The sequence below is a fragment of the Eschrichtius robustus genome, chromosome 7 (assembly GCF_028021215.1).
Source record: "Eschrichtius robustus isolate mEscRob2 chromosome 7, mEscRob2.pri, whole genome shotgun sequence".
NCBI lineage: Eukaryota > Metazoa > Chordata > Mammalia > Artiodactyla > Eschrichtiidae > Eschrichtius > Eschrichtius robustus.
In genome coordinates this window covers 111,936,210-111,951,813 of record NC_090830.1, presented here as the reverse complement: position 1 = coordinate 111,951,813, position 15,604 = coordinate 111,936,210, and the positions used below count along the sequence as shown (strand labels likewise).

The following is a 15,604-nucleotide window of genomic DNA, read 5'->3' as shown; positions in this document are numbered from 1 at the left end:
ATGTTCAAGGCTTCACCTTTTACTCTGGCTCTAGCCACAATATTTCCCCCACTCCCTCTGTGTTGGTGCACTGGCTAGGACACAGCAGTCTAGACATTTTGTCAAAGTGTGATCTGAAAAATATCTCTATCAGAAACACTGAGATGCCTATTAAACATGCAGATTCTTGAGACCTACTAAATTAAGTGGAGGGAAGAGGAGCTGAGAATCTGCACTACATGTTAATATGCTCTCCAAATAATTCTCCAAATAATAAAGTATAGTACTACTGCAGTGGGCACTAATGAGTAGGCTGAATTCTTTAGTTCCTTGCTGGGTATTCCAGTTCTATTTTTGAGCCCAAACTTGAAACAGAGGACTTGCCGCTTCTTTTCAGTACTCACTGATGTTGTCTGCCTATTGAATCTCCCCAGAATATCTGCACCCAGACTCCTTGTCACTATTTTCCCCTCTGAAATTATATCCTGCCCTTCTAAACTTCTCTGAGTCCCCAAATCTGCTTGGATTGCCAACAGATACCATGTTCCATCTGCCTGGCTAAATTTCCTTTCCTCAGCTCCTAGCTACCCCCAAGCACTTGGTCTACCTCAGCCTGTAAAGCCTCTGCAGCTTTATGTCTCCTTCTGACTGATCTTGATTTAAAACACTGTTCTCAGTACAATGGACAATGATTATGCAATTACACAAAAGTAACATTTAGATGAATCCTGATCTTTCTATCACAAAGGAATTTGAGTAGAGCTGGTCCAGAGAACTTCAGCTTGGCTCACTCTCTATGTGGATAAATCTTTTTCTAACCTCTTATTATGTATACTTTCATATACTCAGAAAAGTATAGAACAGCATATAATGAATCCCCATCACTCAGCTTGCCACCTTCCAAATCCCAAAGCAAATTCCAAAGATTATATCATTTTGCCCATTTTTATCTATGTGTACATCTTAAATTTAGTCTCCTTATTAAAGTTAGGGACTACTCCAATATCTTTACCCACCAAATACTTGTTTTGCCATACCTACTGCTATGGCAACCTTCCCTTTAACTAATCGCCCTGAACACGCCTGACACCAACCATATTTTACTCTTCTCTTTTCTCTTTTTCTTTTCTCCTAGCCTACTCCAGGCAAACCTTACTCACTGTATCTCCAGAATATTCCTTGAATATCTTTCCTTCTTTCCATACCGGCTGCCCTAGCTCAAGCCCACATGGCTTCCTGCCTAGACTATTACATAGTCTTTAAGCACCCTCCCTGCCTGTCTGTTCCCCCGTCCCTAGTCCAATCCACTCAAAGTCAAATAACTAAAGTGGTCTTCTAATCTTCTTTGTTGTTATTGCCCCCAGTGGGAATCAGATTCAGATGTAAATTACAGACCTTTCAGAAAAAAGTACTCCCATGTGTTTCTACTGAATGAAGGTCATGGAGCTCAGGTTTAAAAACACCTTTACACTCAACAACAAACGGAAAATTAAATTTTAAAAATAGCATCTAAAAACACCAAATACCTGGAATAAATCTAACAAAAGATGTATAAAGACCCCTACACAGAGAAATTACAGACCCCAAAAATGGAAAGATATACCATTTTCATGGATTATAAAATTCAATAGTGTTAAGATCTCAGTTCTCCCCAAACTTATATATAGATTCAATGCAATTCCAATAAAAGTCATAGGAGGATGTTCTGTGGAAATTAAGCTGATTCCAATATATATGGACATGCAAAAGCTGAGGAACATTCAGTATCCAATATCAAGAATTGGTTTAAAAATATAGTAATTAACAAAGTGTGGGGGCTTCCCTGGTGGCGCAGTGGTTGAGAATCTGCCTGCCAATGCAGGGGACACGGGTTCGAGCCCTGGTCTGGGAAGATCCCACATGCCGCGGAGCAACTAGGCCCATGAGCCACAATTACTGAGCCTGCGTGTCTGGAGCCTGTGCTCCGCAACAAGAGAGGCCGCAATAGTGAGAGGCCCGCGCACGGCAATGAAGAGTGGCCCCCTCTTGCCGCAACAAGAGAAAGCCCTCGCACAGAAACGAAGACCCAACACAGCCAAAAATAAATAAATAAGTAAATAAATATTTAAAAAAAAAAAAAAAGATGTCTCTGCTTAGGCTTACTAAATACACTGAAACACAAAATCAATGTTAGCTGAAAATCAAAAAAAAAAAAAAAAAAGAAAGTGTGATATTGGCACAAGGATAAATAGACCACTGGAACATAAAAGTCCTGGAAACAAGCCCACACACATATATAGACAGGTGGTATATGACAAAAGTGACCATGCAACGCAACAGATGAAAAACAAAACAAAACTGAATTCTGTCCTCTACCTCGTATCAAACATAAAAATTCCAGACGGACTGTAGATCTAAATGTAAAAGGCAAAATATTCATGGAAAAGACTCTGACAAGTACAGGTTTCTGGTAACTGACTATACTGCTGAACTGAATGAATAAGCATTTTCAGAACTCTAATGGAAAACTGATGAATTCATAAACGTGCTAACAAAAGATCAAGATGAAAAAATATTAAGCGTTTTAGGGTCTTGAAGAGATATTTGTAGACCCATGTTCATAGCAGCATTATTTACGATAGCCAAAAGGTAAAAGTATCCGAAGTGTCTGGCAAGAGATGAATGGACAAAATGTGATATATACATACAATGGAATATTATTCAGCCTTTAAAAAGAAGGAAATTCTGACACATGCCTTAACATGGATGAACCTTGAGAACATTATGCTAAGAAAAATAAGCCAGTCACAAAAAGACAAATACTGTATGGTGCCACATATATGAGGTATCTAGAGTAGTCACATTCATAGAAACAAAGTAGAATGGCAGTTACCAGGGACTGAAGGCAACTGAATGGCAGTTGCCAGGGACTGAATGGCAGTTGCCAGGGACTGTTTAATGGGTAAAGAGTTTCAGTTTTACAAAGTGAAAAATCTGTATTCAGTTTAGTGAGGGTCAAGGGAAACAAGTGTGTACATGAGATGGCATAGAGGGATCTGCAGTGACCTACAGCAGGATGTCAGAACGCTAGCAGGATAAAGAGAATGTCTATACAGGAATATGGCAGCCTTAGTAGCCCTGCACAAGGTGCTCGAGTCCAAATGGAGTGAGGAGAGCAACCTAGTGCACAGTATCAGAGCCTGAAATGAGAAGGGTCTTCAAACGGGGGCTAGGGGCAGCAGCCTAATATGGGATTTTGGAGACTGATAAGGTGAGGATGGCATCCACATGATGGGTGTCAGGAACAGCAGCAACAGGAGAGACTGGTCGCATACAGGGGGGATTGATTAAGAAATTATGTTGAAAAAAAAAAAAAAGAAATTATGTTGAGGATAATGAGAGCCAACTTACTATCAGAAAAGGGAGTTACAATTATGGAAAGCAAATTATTGGATAAACCCTGTTGTGTTAGACAAGAATTGGAGATATCTGTGTGAACTCATGGTTTTAAATAAATATGTAGATAAAATTAAAATAGCGATATGTGTGTGCACATGTATGTGTACGCACGTTTACACATACATATATATTCCCTACCTCTGTCCAGTGAGAGGACTTGGGAGCAGTGACACCCAATAGCAATGTGTATACCTAACACCCAGATATTGACTTCTATATGTCATTCTCTACTAAAAGAAACCAGAAAAAAAAAGAGAAATCACTGATTCCAGGGCTGGGGGGGAAAGTACAATGTTCAAAGAATGACAGAAATACATAAAAAAGACAAAGAAAGCAGTTTGAAAGCACTCTCACTGGCCAAACAGGGAGCAATTTAAGTGTCAAAAGAAATAATGATTGGGATTCCCTGGTGGCGCAGTGATTAAGAATACGCCTGCCAATGCAAGGGACACGGGTTCGAGCCCTGGTCCGGGAAGATCCCACATGCTGCAGAGCAACAAAGCCCGTGTGCCACAACTACTGAGCCTGCGCTCTAGAGCTCTAGGGCCCGCGAGCCACAACTACTGAGCCTGCGTGCTGCAACTACTGAAGCCCATGCGCCTAGAGCCCGTGCTCCACAAGAGAAGCCACTGCAATGAGAAGCCCACGCACCTCAACGAAGAGCAGCCCCCACTTGCCGCAACTAGAGAAAGCCCGCGTGCAGCAACGAAGACCCAACAGAGCCAAAAAAAAAAAAAAAATTAAAAAAAAAAAGAATGATAGTATTATAACCCATCAAATAAAACAGGAATTCATAAACTCATTCTGTTATAAATAGATTGAAAATCTGATGAAGAATAAGATAGTTACATGGTTTCAAAGTACCTTCCCACAAGATACTTACTACAAAAACATTAGCTTTAAAGAAGAAACTGGCAGATGTCACTTTAATCAAGTAAAAAAAGTTGTAAGACAGACAAAAATTATGTGTCACCCAACAGGAGGCAATAAGTAAAACAAAGCAACACTTCTGTGGTATTTCTGCCAAAAATACAGGACCCAAATCTAATCATGAGGAAACATCATCAGATAAACCCAAATTGAGGAATCATTCTACAAGATAACTAGCCTATAATCTTCAAAAGTGCCATAGTCATGAAAGTTAAAGACAGGAACCGTCCCAGACTGAAGGAGACTAAGGAGACATGACAACTAATTTCAGTACGTGATTCTGGATTAGACCCTTTTGTTATAAAGAACATTATTAGAGGGACTTCCCTGGTGGCGCAGTGGATAAGACTTCGCACTCCCAATGCAGGGGGCCCAGGTTCCATCCCTGGTCAGGGAACTAGATCCCACATGCATGCCACAACTAAGAGTTCGCATGCCACAACTAAGGAGCCTGTGTACTGCAACTAAGGAGCTGGTGAGCTGCAACTAAGGAGCCCTCTGCCACAACTAAGGAGCCCACGTGCTGCAGCGAACGAGCTGGCGAGCTGCAACTAAGAAGCCCGCCTGCCGAAACGAAGACCCTGTGTAACCAAATAAATAAATAAATAAATATTTTTTTTAAAAAAAAAAAGAACATTATTAGAACAACTGGCAAAGTTTGAATGGGGTCTAAGGGGTTAGATCTGTAACTGTACTGTATGTTAATTTCTGAATTTTGATGGTTGTCTTATATAGAATGTCCTTGCTTGCAGAAAATATACACTAAAGCATTTGGTGATGATGTGACAACTTACTCTCAAATGGTTCAGGAAAAAATGTCATTTGTGTTGTACTTGAAACTTTTCTGTAATTCTGAGTTGATTCAAAATAAAATATTAAGAGAAAGAGAAAGAATTGCACTGGTAGTTACCAAACACTAAAAATAAATATAGTGATGTTATATGCATGTGTATTTTATCCACATACACACACCCCAATTAGGATAACTATCTTAAGAGAGACTATTAGTTTGCCATGGCTGCTTTAAAAAAGTACCACATACTTAGTGGCTTAAAGCAACATTAATTTATTATTTGACAGTCCTGTAGTTCTGAAGTCTGAAATGGGACTCACTGAGCCAAAAATCAAGGCATCAGCGGGGCTATGTTCTTTTCTGGAGGCTTAGCTTGTCCTTTCCTGCTTCTAGAGGCTGCTCACATTCCTTGGCTCACGGCTCTCTTACCCCATCTTCAAAATCAGCAACAGTGGATTGAGTTCTCACATGTCATCACTATGACCTCCTCTTCAGCCTCCCTCTTACACATTTAGGGTCCCTTGTGATTACACCGAGCCCAACCTGGATTATCCAGGACAATCTCCCTATTTTAAAGTCAGCTGAGGGACTTCCCTGGCGGTCCAGTGGTTAAGACTCTACACTTCCACTGCAGGGGGCAGGGGTTCAATCCCTGGTCAGGGAACTAAGATCCCGCACGCTGCATGGCAAAAAATTAAAAATAAAGTCAGCTGATTAGCAACCAAATTCTATCTTTTACCTTAACTCCCCTTTGCCCTGTAATTTAACATATTCACAGGTTCTTGGGATTAGACTGTCTATTTTGGATGGGGGTGGGGGGAGGGCATTATTCTGCCTACCTCAAAAAGTTTCCTTTATTCTGAGATTATGTGTTTTCTACTTCTGTGGCATTAAAAAGCTCCTTCTTTCGTTTATAAAATGATGGTGCTGACAGTGGTGCTTCTTTTTCAAGTATTGGTTGCGTAGGAAAAAAAACTGTTAACCCTGTAAATCCTGTGTAGGTATTTTGTAGTCACAAAATCTTGTGACTTTTTTACTGATCTCTTAAATGAAAAAATCTGAAAACAAAACACACGTTCCTACAAAAGAACCATATACTTGTTGAAAGATCTGTATTGTATTTTTCAGAATATAGGGAATAGATCAATAAGAAAAAGGCAGACGATCCAATAAAAAAAAAAAAATGACCAAGGCCTGAATAGACATTTCAAAAAAGAGGATATCTAAACAGCCAGTAAACCTAAAAAAGCCAAAAACCTCAATAATCTTTTTAGGTGCTTGACTACAGCAGTCATTAAGGAAATGCAAATTAAAACAGTCAGATAATACCATTCACCCACTAGTATGGCTGAAGTGAAAAAAGACAGTAGCAAGTAAATGTTACAAGAATGTACAGCATCTGGAACTCTCATATGGTGCTGTAGAAAGTATGAAATGGAAAAAATTCATAGACTCTACTAAAGCTAAACATTTTTCATACCCTATTACCCAGCAATTCCACTCCTAGGTATATACCCAACAGAAATATGTACATATGTACAAGAAAAGACACGTACAAGATTATTCATAAAAGCACAATTCACAGTAACCCTAAACTGGAAATAACCCAAACATCCATCAACAATAAAATGGCTAAAAATTTGAACTATATTCACACAGTGGAATACTGCACAGCAATAAAAATGAACATACTACACCTAACACAGCAACCTGAATGAATCTTCTTATGTGGGACAAAAGATGCCAGACACTAGAGAATATATACTGGAGTGATTCCATTTATGTGAAGTTAAATACCAGTAAAGGCAAAAACAAATCTACAGGTATTAGATAATTGTTACACAGAAGTGACCACTGGGTAAACATTCAATGAGCTGTATACTTATGATTTCTTTAAAAAGTATACTTATTTTACTTCAATAAAAGCTTATATAGACACATACCAAGTACACTAGAATATTATTCTTAAATACAAACTGGATTCAATCCAAACTCCCTAGGCTCCCAATCTATCTTTTCCCTCTTGTCTGCTATTCACCTTATGTTCAAATCATACATATCTACTCACACAGTGCTGGCCATCTCCTGATCTTCTGGCCTCTACCCAAACTACTCCCTCTTCCTGGAACTGCCCACTTCAGAAACAAGTCTGTCAAAATCTATCTATTCCACAAGACCAATATGAAGCTCTCTTCTTCAAACCTTCCAAAGATCTTTCCGGTTAAAACTAATTTCCCCTCCCTTAACTTCTATAGCACTTTGTGCCTCTATTATGGCACTTATCAAAGTGTGCCTTAAGAGATATTTATAAATGCTTATCTTCTCAACAGACTGTGAAGTTCTAGAGAAGACAGAAGTTTTATAATACTTAACTTTGTGTCTTCATCCCCTCCTGCCCCCATAACCACCTCCCTCCACATGTAACATAATGTTTTGCACTTGGTTTATGTTTATATTTTTATCGAACCACACTGCATGCCTCGTTTTCAGTTGTCAACTCACTCATTTTGTCAAGTACTACTTAACAGGAAAATGCAGTGCTCCAGCACAATTTAGGACCATAGAGTTCTAAATTTCCACTGAAAACCTTGGATACATATAGGAGTTTAAGTAGCATAATTTATCAATTAACACATTATACATGGCAATTTACAATTTAAAATGAACTGGGGTGGGGGGGAAGAGAGAAAGAGAGACCCTTCTTAACTAGGTAAGACTAACGGTTAAGACTTTTCAGTTAAGAAAATGAGCTCAGAGTGAGGTGTCTATTCAAGCCACCACTGGCCAGTACACTTGCTACACTGTAGTCCATGATCAAGTGCAGGTCTTCATTTGGGGTACTTGTTTTATAAATGTATGCATTAAATATATTAAATTTTAATTTTTCTGATTAAAAACAATACATATTCACTGTCAAAAATGTAGAAAACATTAAGGAATATATAGAAAAGAAAAATCACCTAAGTGATGCTTTTTTTGTGTTTCCTAATACATCTTCAGTTGCCAAATATTTTGAAATATTACCCATAATCCAACATCTCACAAAAAAACACATTAACAGTTTAGCGTAGTACTTCCTAAGAAGTACAAGGATTTACGTATCCGTGCTGCAAAAACATTATCCACATGCTACAATTCTGTTTCCACAACTTTTCAGTGAAAGCCTAAAAGTCCCCCAGACATCAGAAAATATCGTTGCAGCCTTAAGTTTAGGTTCAGGGAAGGGGCTTAAGAGCTCTGAATGTAATACCAAGGGAGTTGTTAGGGCATTATGTATGACCTTGATTCAAATTCTGTTACAGTTCAAATTCTGTTACAAATGCTACTCAGTGGCATCAACCTTATCCTTCCCAAGTACAGAAAAACAGAATTGTGATATTGATGAACTTTCCAGGGCATCACTGTGGATTAAAGTCAAGATTCTGATTATTTCTTTACACTTTTTTTTTTCCTACATGACATAATACAAAGACACCTGCTGTATCAAATTGTGATTCTGGAAGTATCCAACCAATAGGTGTTGTTCAGTAACCAAAATGTGAAGGTGCTAGTCAGAATAGTGCCAACAAGGGAGAGCAGAAAGAAAGCACAATAGTTGTAATAGTAAACATTTTATCATTCTTCTATAAATCAAGTATATTAGATTATTATTACTATAGTAAATTATTGTGCAAGTTGCTCTCTCTTCCACTCCTTCTATGGGCAGAGTATACTCTCCCACCTCTTGACTTGACCATGTGATTTACTTTGGTTAACGGAATATCAGCAGGTATAATAAAACCAACGACTGAAAGGCACTTGAACAACTGGGCTTGCTCTCTTGCTCTACAGCTATGAGGACAGCTCTGCCTGGGAAGTCATTGCCTCTACAGTCTGAGTCCCAGAATAATATGTGGAACAGTCCTGAGTGAGCAGCCAAATCCAGAGTGACCCAACAAAATTCAGTCTATGTCATCCAATATTCAGCAAATCCACATATTCATGAGAATAAATAACTATCATTGTATTGCCATGACACTTTGTGGGTCTTTATTACTCAGCAATAGCCAATTGATACAATGATACTGTGACAACTCCGTTTCCTCAGTAATTCAAATGATCAGAAATCTACATGTAAGTCTGGACAGTAACTCTCCACTCCGGCCCATCGGACCAGCAAAGAAATGTGCCATCATATTCCACTGTTTCTCTGCTCTTCAAGGATGAAACACAGTGCAAGTGAGGGTCTCAAGTCAGACTGCCTGGGTTTGATCTCAGGCTTCTTGCTAAGCAGAGAGACTTTGTGCAAGTTACTTAACCTCTCTGGAATCAGTTTCCTCATCTGAAAATGGGAGTAACAATAGTACTGAATCTATCTTACAGGATTATTGGGAGGACTAAATGAAATAATAGTATATGTAAAGAATTTAGAATAGCAAACAGTAAACACTAAGTAAATACATATTAGCTATTCATGGCTGATCATATTAAAAAAAAAAAAAAACAAAGAAAAACAAACACAACCCTCCCATTTCTACTGTGGTTATCCTATTATTGACACAGACAGAGTCAGGTCAGGTCAGTCACAAGCCTGGGAATAGGAAGGCAAGTATACCCTGAAGGGAGAGCCAAATCTCAGAAAGGAGCAAGACCTCAGAAGGAAGTTCCAACTCAAAACGTTCACCTTAAGCAGGCAGGAATTCTCTCCCAGCTCTGTGGCTTTTGGTCCCCTGCTCCCCATCCTCACCCTAGCCACAAAGGCAATCCAGGAACTATGATTGTAGTGCCCCAGAGAACAAATCATATTCTTAGTTCAAAATTACTCTCAGTATCTATTCCTCTGTTGTTATCTCTGAGTCTTCTGTAAAATGTTCTAGCTCTGTTTCAATCAGGCTTCAGAAATCTAAAGGGAATTATCCAGAGATTCCCCCAGTAGAAGGTGAATCTTACGGAATACTAGTTGAAATGGTAAGATCACGTGGACCTTTCCCATAGAGATTTTCCCCTCCTCCACTGCCGATGTTAGGATGCTGGGATTGATTTATTAAGAAAGAAAGCAGTTTTCTTTATAGTGACCAAGTTGTTAAACATTGGTAAATATTTTCTACTTTATCCACAGTGAATTCTTATTATATACATTTAGAAAGCACCTTCATGCTGTATTAAAATATTGCTAGAAAGCACATGGTATTTTAAAATATTTTAATACCACAAAGATCCTTTTTCCTTTCTTCATTCTCATTCTTTTTTTAATTGTAATGCCATTTACCACAAATAATTTTATCTATACATGATCAAGATCTTACATAATGTACCACCTCCCTTTAGAAAGAGAAAAAAATTCTTAACCTGTTATTTTCTTTTAGGATTTAAACAATACACAAAAAATATAGAATAACAAGTAGTCTCCTTTGAAAGTTCATTTTCTAATTTAGCAATAAATTTCTGGCAATCTTTCAAAGTAGAAGAATTTTTACTCCACATCTAATAATTCACTTCCAATAATTTATTATGTACATTACAAACATGAATCAAGAAAATGAGCACAGAGAATTATCATTAATTTGTAATTCCATACCCCAATACCTATATAAGAGTATTCAGAAAAGAAACTGAAGGCTAATTTAAATGAGAACAGATAACAGATATATAGAAATTCTGACAAACTAAGAACTAGTTTCAAATGTCCATCCAACCAGCTGGTAATCAACCTCACTGATTTAAAGAAAAGCCCATCATAGTGAAAAATCTGAGTACTTATTGTAAAATGCAGTTTCTTGCTTTTAGATACATATGGTTCTCAGGCAAAAAAGAAAAGTTCCTGAATCCTATCAATTCATCCAGTATTATCTCTACAGTAACATTATTAAGACAAGTCATGCAGGAGATCATGTTAGTTCCTTAAGAAGTTAACCTCGAAAAAGAGATGCCTCCAAAGCATTCCTAGTGTTATTACCCACAAATCTGGCTGATCCCATTTGTATTTTTATCCTGAGCATCCAACTAGAATAGCATCTGTGGTAGCCAGTCTCAAAAGGGCATGGCCCCCAGCAATTTCTCCCTGTTTATGCATGCCTCTCTTCTTGTCTACAGGTAGAGATTACTTTCCCTCCCCCTGGCTCTGGGCTGGCCTTGACTGTCTTTGACCAACGGCAACATTCTCAACTTCCAAACCTAGGACTTAAGAGAATTGGCTGACTGGTTTCTATTTCCTATCTCCTGGAATGCTCCTTCTTAGAACCCAGGCATCATGCTTTAAGGAAATCGAAAGGCCATGTGGAGAAAGGAGGCCCACATAAAGGAGGACAGAAGGCCTTACTGTTAGCTGAACTTTCAGCCAGTGGCCAGCCATGACAGAATGTGGCCATTTTGAACATTCCAGCCATGCTGGTACCCCAGCCAACACCAAGTGAAACAGAAAATGCATCAGTCAACCACAGATTTATGTTTGTTACACAGCAAGTTACCCTTTACACTTTCACTTATCTTTCAATTCTTTAAAAAACTATTTTATATGTCCTAAAATTATTTCATGCATGTGTCAAATTTTCCCAGTTCTAAGATCCTGGGACTTCAGGGACTTCCCTGGTGGTGCAGTGGTTAAGAATCTGCCTGCCAATGCAGGGTACGCAAGTTCGAGCCCTGCCCCGTGAAGATCCCACATGCCACGGAGCAACAAAGCCCGTGTGCCACAACTACTGAGCCTGCGCTCTAGAGCCCACGAGCCACAACTACTGAGCCCGTGTGTCACGACTGAAGCCCGTGTACCCAGAGCCCGTGTTCCACAACGAGAAGCCACTGCAATGAGAAGCCCGTGCACCGCAACGGAGAGTAGCCCCCGCTCGCCACAACTAGAGAAAGCCCGTGCGCAGCAACGAAGACCCAAAGCAGCCAAAAACAAATAAACAAGTTTTAAAAACCCTTCAAATTCATCCCTCCACTTGTCATACAGAGAGACAGATATGATATAGAAGGATAGACAGATATAGATATATCACAAAAATCCAAAGGTAAACTTTAAGTCTAGACCATGTGTGAATTATGGTCAAATCTGAATTAGCAGTCTCATTGATAAGATTTTATTATAAAATTTCTAATCAAAGTACTACATCAATATAATAATGAGCAAAATTCATGAAAGAGAATATCCATTTCATGTTGCTATTTTAAACAAATTTTACATTTTCTTAAACAGTGGAAATCAGGCATCGGTATAAAAATTATCATTCACAACTCACAAATGAGGGAAGGGATAAGGACAAAATAAAGCCAAATACTATCAATAACTTCAATTTGATTAAAAGGATAGTCCTTCCATGTGTACTGTGCACTAACTACTAGGTGCAAACACAAATAAAATATCTTCCTATCTCAATTGACTAAGGAAACAGACATGTTATAACAGGGTAAATGGGACCAAAGGCAAGTTGTGACTTACTCAGATTCATAATAAGACTGTTACTGAGCTGAAAAAGAATACCAAATCTCTAACTCTCCATTCTGTTTCAGTTATTAAGGTGTCATTCTTGGTGACCCTCTTCCAGTTGGCCTTTTCTCAAACAGCAGCCACAATAGCAGGCAAAGTCAAAAATGAAAGTAACTATTGTAAAACTGAAGAATTGGTTTCTCCCTATAGAAACTGACTCAACATTTAATAATGTGTGGCGTCCCAAAAGCTGCAAACTACTACATGGCCATCTCTAGCTCAACTTTAACTCAATCAGGAGACCATTATCAAAACAACTCACTGGTACCAAGCAGAGATCAATCGGTTGAAAATGTTCCTAGGCTGAGGTCTAATGGGGAGTAACGAAGATGATCTCATAATGTCTCTTTATGATCTTTAAACCACATTATTCCATAAACCTAACACATGTCAAGATCAGGATTGAGTCAATCTCTAAGCAGGAAAACAAAAATAAGCAACTGCCACTTTTCTGACTCAAATCTAGAAGCTGGCTGTAGATACAAAGCAACTTCCTCTCACTTCTAAAGTCCAAAAAAATTTCAAAGCCCCTTCTTAATATTTTAGAATTTCAACATTGGGCAGAAACTCAAGAACCTTCTTCAGGCCTAAAAGAATTTTGTTAAAGATACACTTGAACTTTAGTAAAGATACACTTGAACTTTAGTTAGGTGTTTTTGAAAGCACTAATACAAAGTAAGTAAAGTTATAGTAAATTTGACCAGTCTCTGAAAAGGTATTCTTGTAAATGGGGCAGTTTAAAGCCTAAATTCAATTAGGTTAGTGTCCATGTTTGTTTAAATTTGTTTGGGTATCTCAGGCAAAGACACAAAATAACTGACAAAAGAAATAAGATTTGGAGTGACAGGTTACAATTACTTCTGGAAAAAGCAAAACTAGACTGCAAATACTATCAATGTCTCTATGGCCACCTGCTAAGACAGAAGTAAGTCTATGCATCCCATCATTCTGTAACCACAAAGTCTGGTTTTACATCTAGGATATACAAATGAAGCATCAGATTAAAAGCATCAAATATCAGACTCTACAAATTTGCCAAACATACACACATCAAAAACAGAAAAGCATGATTCAAAGTTAAAGAACTAGATTCCAAAGGATTTAAACACACCCACAAAATCCAATCCAAGTTCATACTGTGCTTCAACCTAAAACTCATAACTACCAATCCTGACATCTGCCATTCCTCACTACCTGCATTCCCCTTTTTATCTCCTTAATTTCTCCATTGATCTGATCACTTCTTATGGGTCTTTGGATTCTCCATGGCCTTTCCTTTCCCAGAAAGTAGTACAGCACCCGGCCCCCTCATTTTACTATCTCTACAATTTAGCACTAAGTTTTGTTTTACCCTATTAGTTATTAATTTTGCCCCTAATCTCCTGTACCTAGGTTTCCCTAACCAATGAACCTCTCCTGTCTTCTCCTTTCAAACTAGAGGATGTACCCCCTTTCCTGATACTTGTAATTCTGGTTCCTAGTTAACCCCCTTCCTTTCCCAGAGACTGTCATCATAGCGCTAGACCCCCATCCCCAGTCCTTTTCTTCCTAAGTAAGGCCTAGTCCTTTCCAGAGTTTGTCAACATTAGTTTGGCCAAGCTGGGATTGTACCCTGAAGGCGAAGGCTATCTCTCCCACCTAACTCTACAAATCTATGTCTCCCACCAGCCCTGTCTTTCTCTCCTCTAACCTTAGATCCAGCTGCATCCAGCGCTGCCCGTTTCCCACCCACCTCCCACTCCCAATATCTTTCCTCCCACTATCCCGCGCTCCCCTTCCTCACTCCTGAATGCACCTCTTCTCACGGGCCTCACCCGTAACCCTCACACAAGGAAGGCCCTGCCAGCGGCCTCACGGCGTCTCTCCTCCTAGCTTCCTCCGCTCTTCAGTAACTGTCCCTACGCCCCTTTCCCTCCAGGGCCCTGCGCGCCGCCCAGAGCCCCCTCCCCGATTAAGCTCCCGCTGTCACTTGGCCTCTCATCCACAAGATGGCGGAGCTGCTGCCCCCACCCCCGGGTCCTCTCCGCAACCCCTCCTACCTCCCAGGAACTCCCGTCCCGTCCCTTCAGCCGCCCCCGCCCCCGGCCCCGGCCTCGGCCCAGGGTCCCGCTGCCCCCTCCTCCAGCGGGATGGCGGCCCAGACCCGAGCCTGAGCGACGCCGCCAACGCCACCGCCTCCACCGTTCCCCGGCCTGCACATTTCTCCTCACCATAAACTTGAGCGCTTTTTCCTGCAGCACCGCCTCGGCCGGGTCCATAATCGCCAACGGCCACCGGGTCCGCACTCCGCCGGGGCCGCCCCCTTGGTGCCAGGCCGCAACCAACGCAGCGCCCGGATCCCGCCTCCTCTTCCTTCTCCCCGCCCTCTTACCTCTCAGGCACCCGCAGGGGGGCCAGGGAGGACCAGCTGTTCCGTGAGCGTGCGTGAGCCCGCTGGCTCACGAGATTTGTAGTTCTGGGGCTTCCCGCCGCAAAAAATGAGGCCACAACGCGAACTGCAACTCCCGCGGCTCACTGCGGTAGGGTCGCGGTGGCTGACAAGCCGAATCTAGACAACGGGCAGTCAAGTAGAGAATCAGCGTATGGGAATCGTAGTTTACAGCTTCTAGGGCTGGGAAACGGGAGGGGCATCGGTGTCTCCGTGGTTACCGAGCGACGCCAGTGGCGGCTTGCCTGGCAATTGATATCAAGATGGCGACCAGTGCCTCACCTGTAGCCCAAATACTGGAAAAAACTGTGAGAGGACAGAGGTCCTAGGGCCTCCCTAACTGTGGTTGTAGAGAACTGGACGCCCCCAAAATTCATATGTCTGGCGTCTGCGGGACGGATTTCAACCCAGAGGCGTTTGGCCTATGGGCACCTGGCAGCACCTCATAGACTAATGCAGAATTTCAAGGTCCTCCTAAGTCATCGCCCCACATTTCTGCCTGTCACCTTATTCTAATCCACAGTAAATCAGGGCCGAATAGAACTCGGCTCAGGAAATTCTCGGGTGTTTA

At 40.6% G+C, this 15,604-nt stretch overlaps 1 protein-coding gene across 5 annotated transcripts in view; it reads right to left on the bottom strand.

The window, feature by feature from the left end:
* Nucleotides 1–15,097, bottom strand: part of BTRC (beta-transducin repeat containing E3 ubiquitin protein ligase) — a 178,062-nt gene extending 162,965 nt beyond the window's left edge. For 4 of the 5 annotated variants that reach the window (XM_068548404.1, XM_068548405.1, XM_068548406.1 and 1 more), the window contains exon 1: nucleotides 14,816–14,958. In XM_068548404.1, the coding sequence (XP_068404505.1) occupies nucleotides 14,816–14,863 (48 nt within the window). In that variant the 5' untranslated portion in view covers nucleotides 14,864–14,958. The other variant, XM_068548409.1, reaches the window with a different exon arrangement.
* Nucleotides 15,098–15,604: the final 507 nt, after the last annotated feature.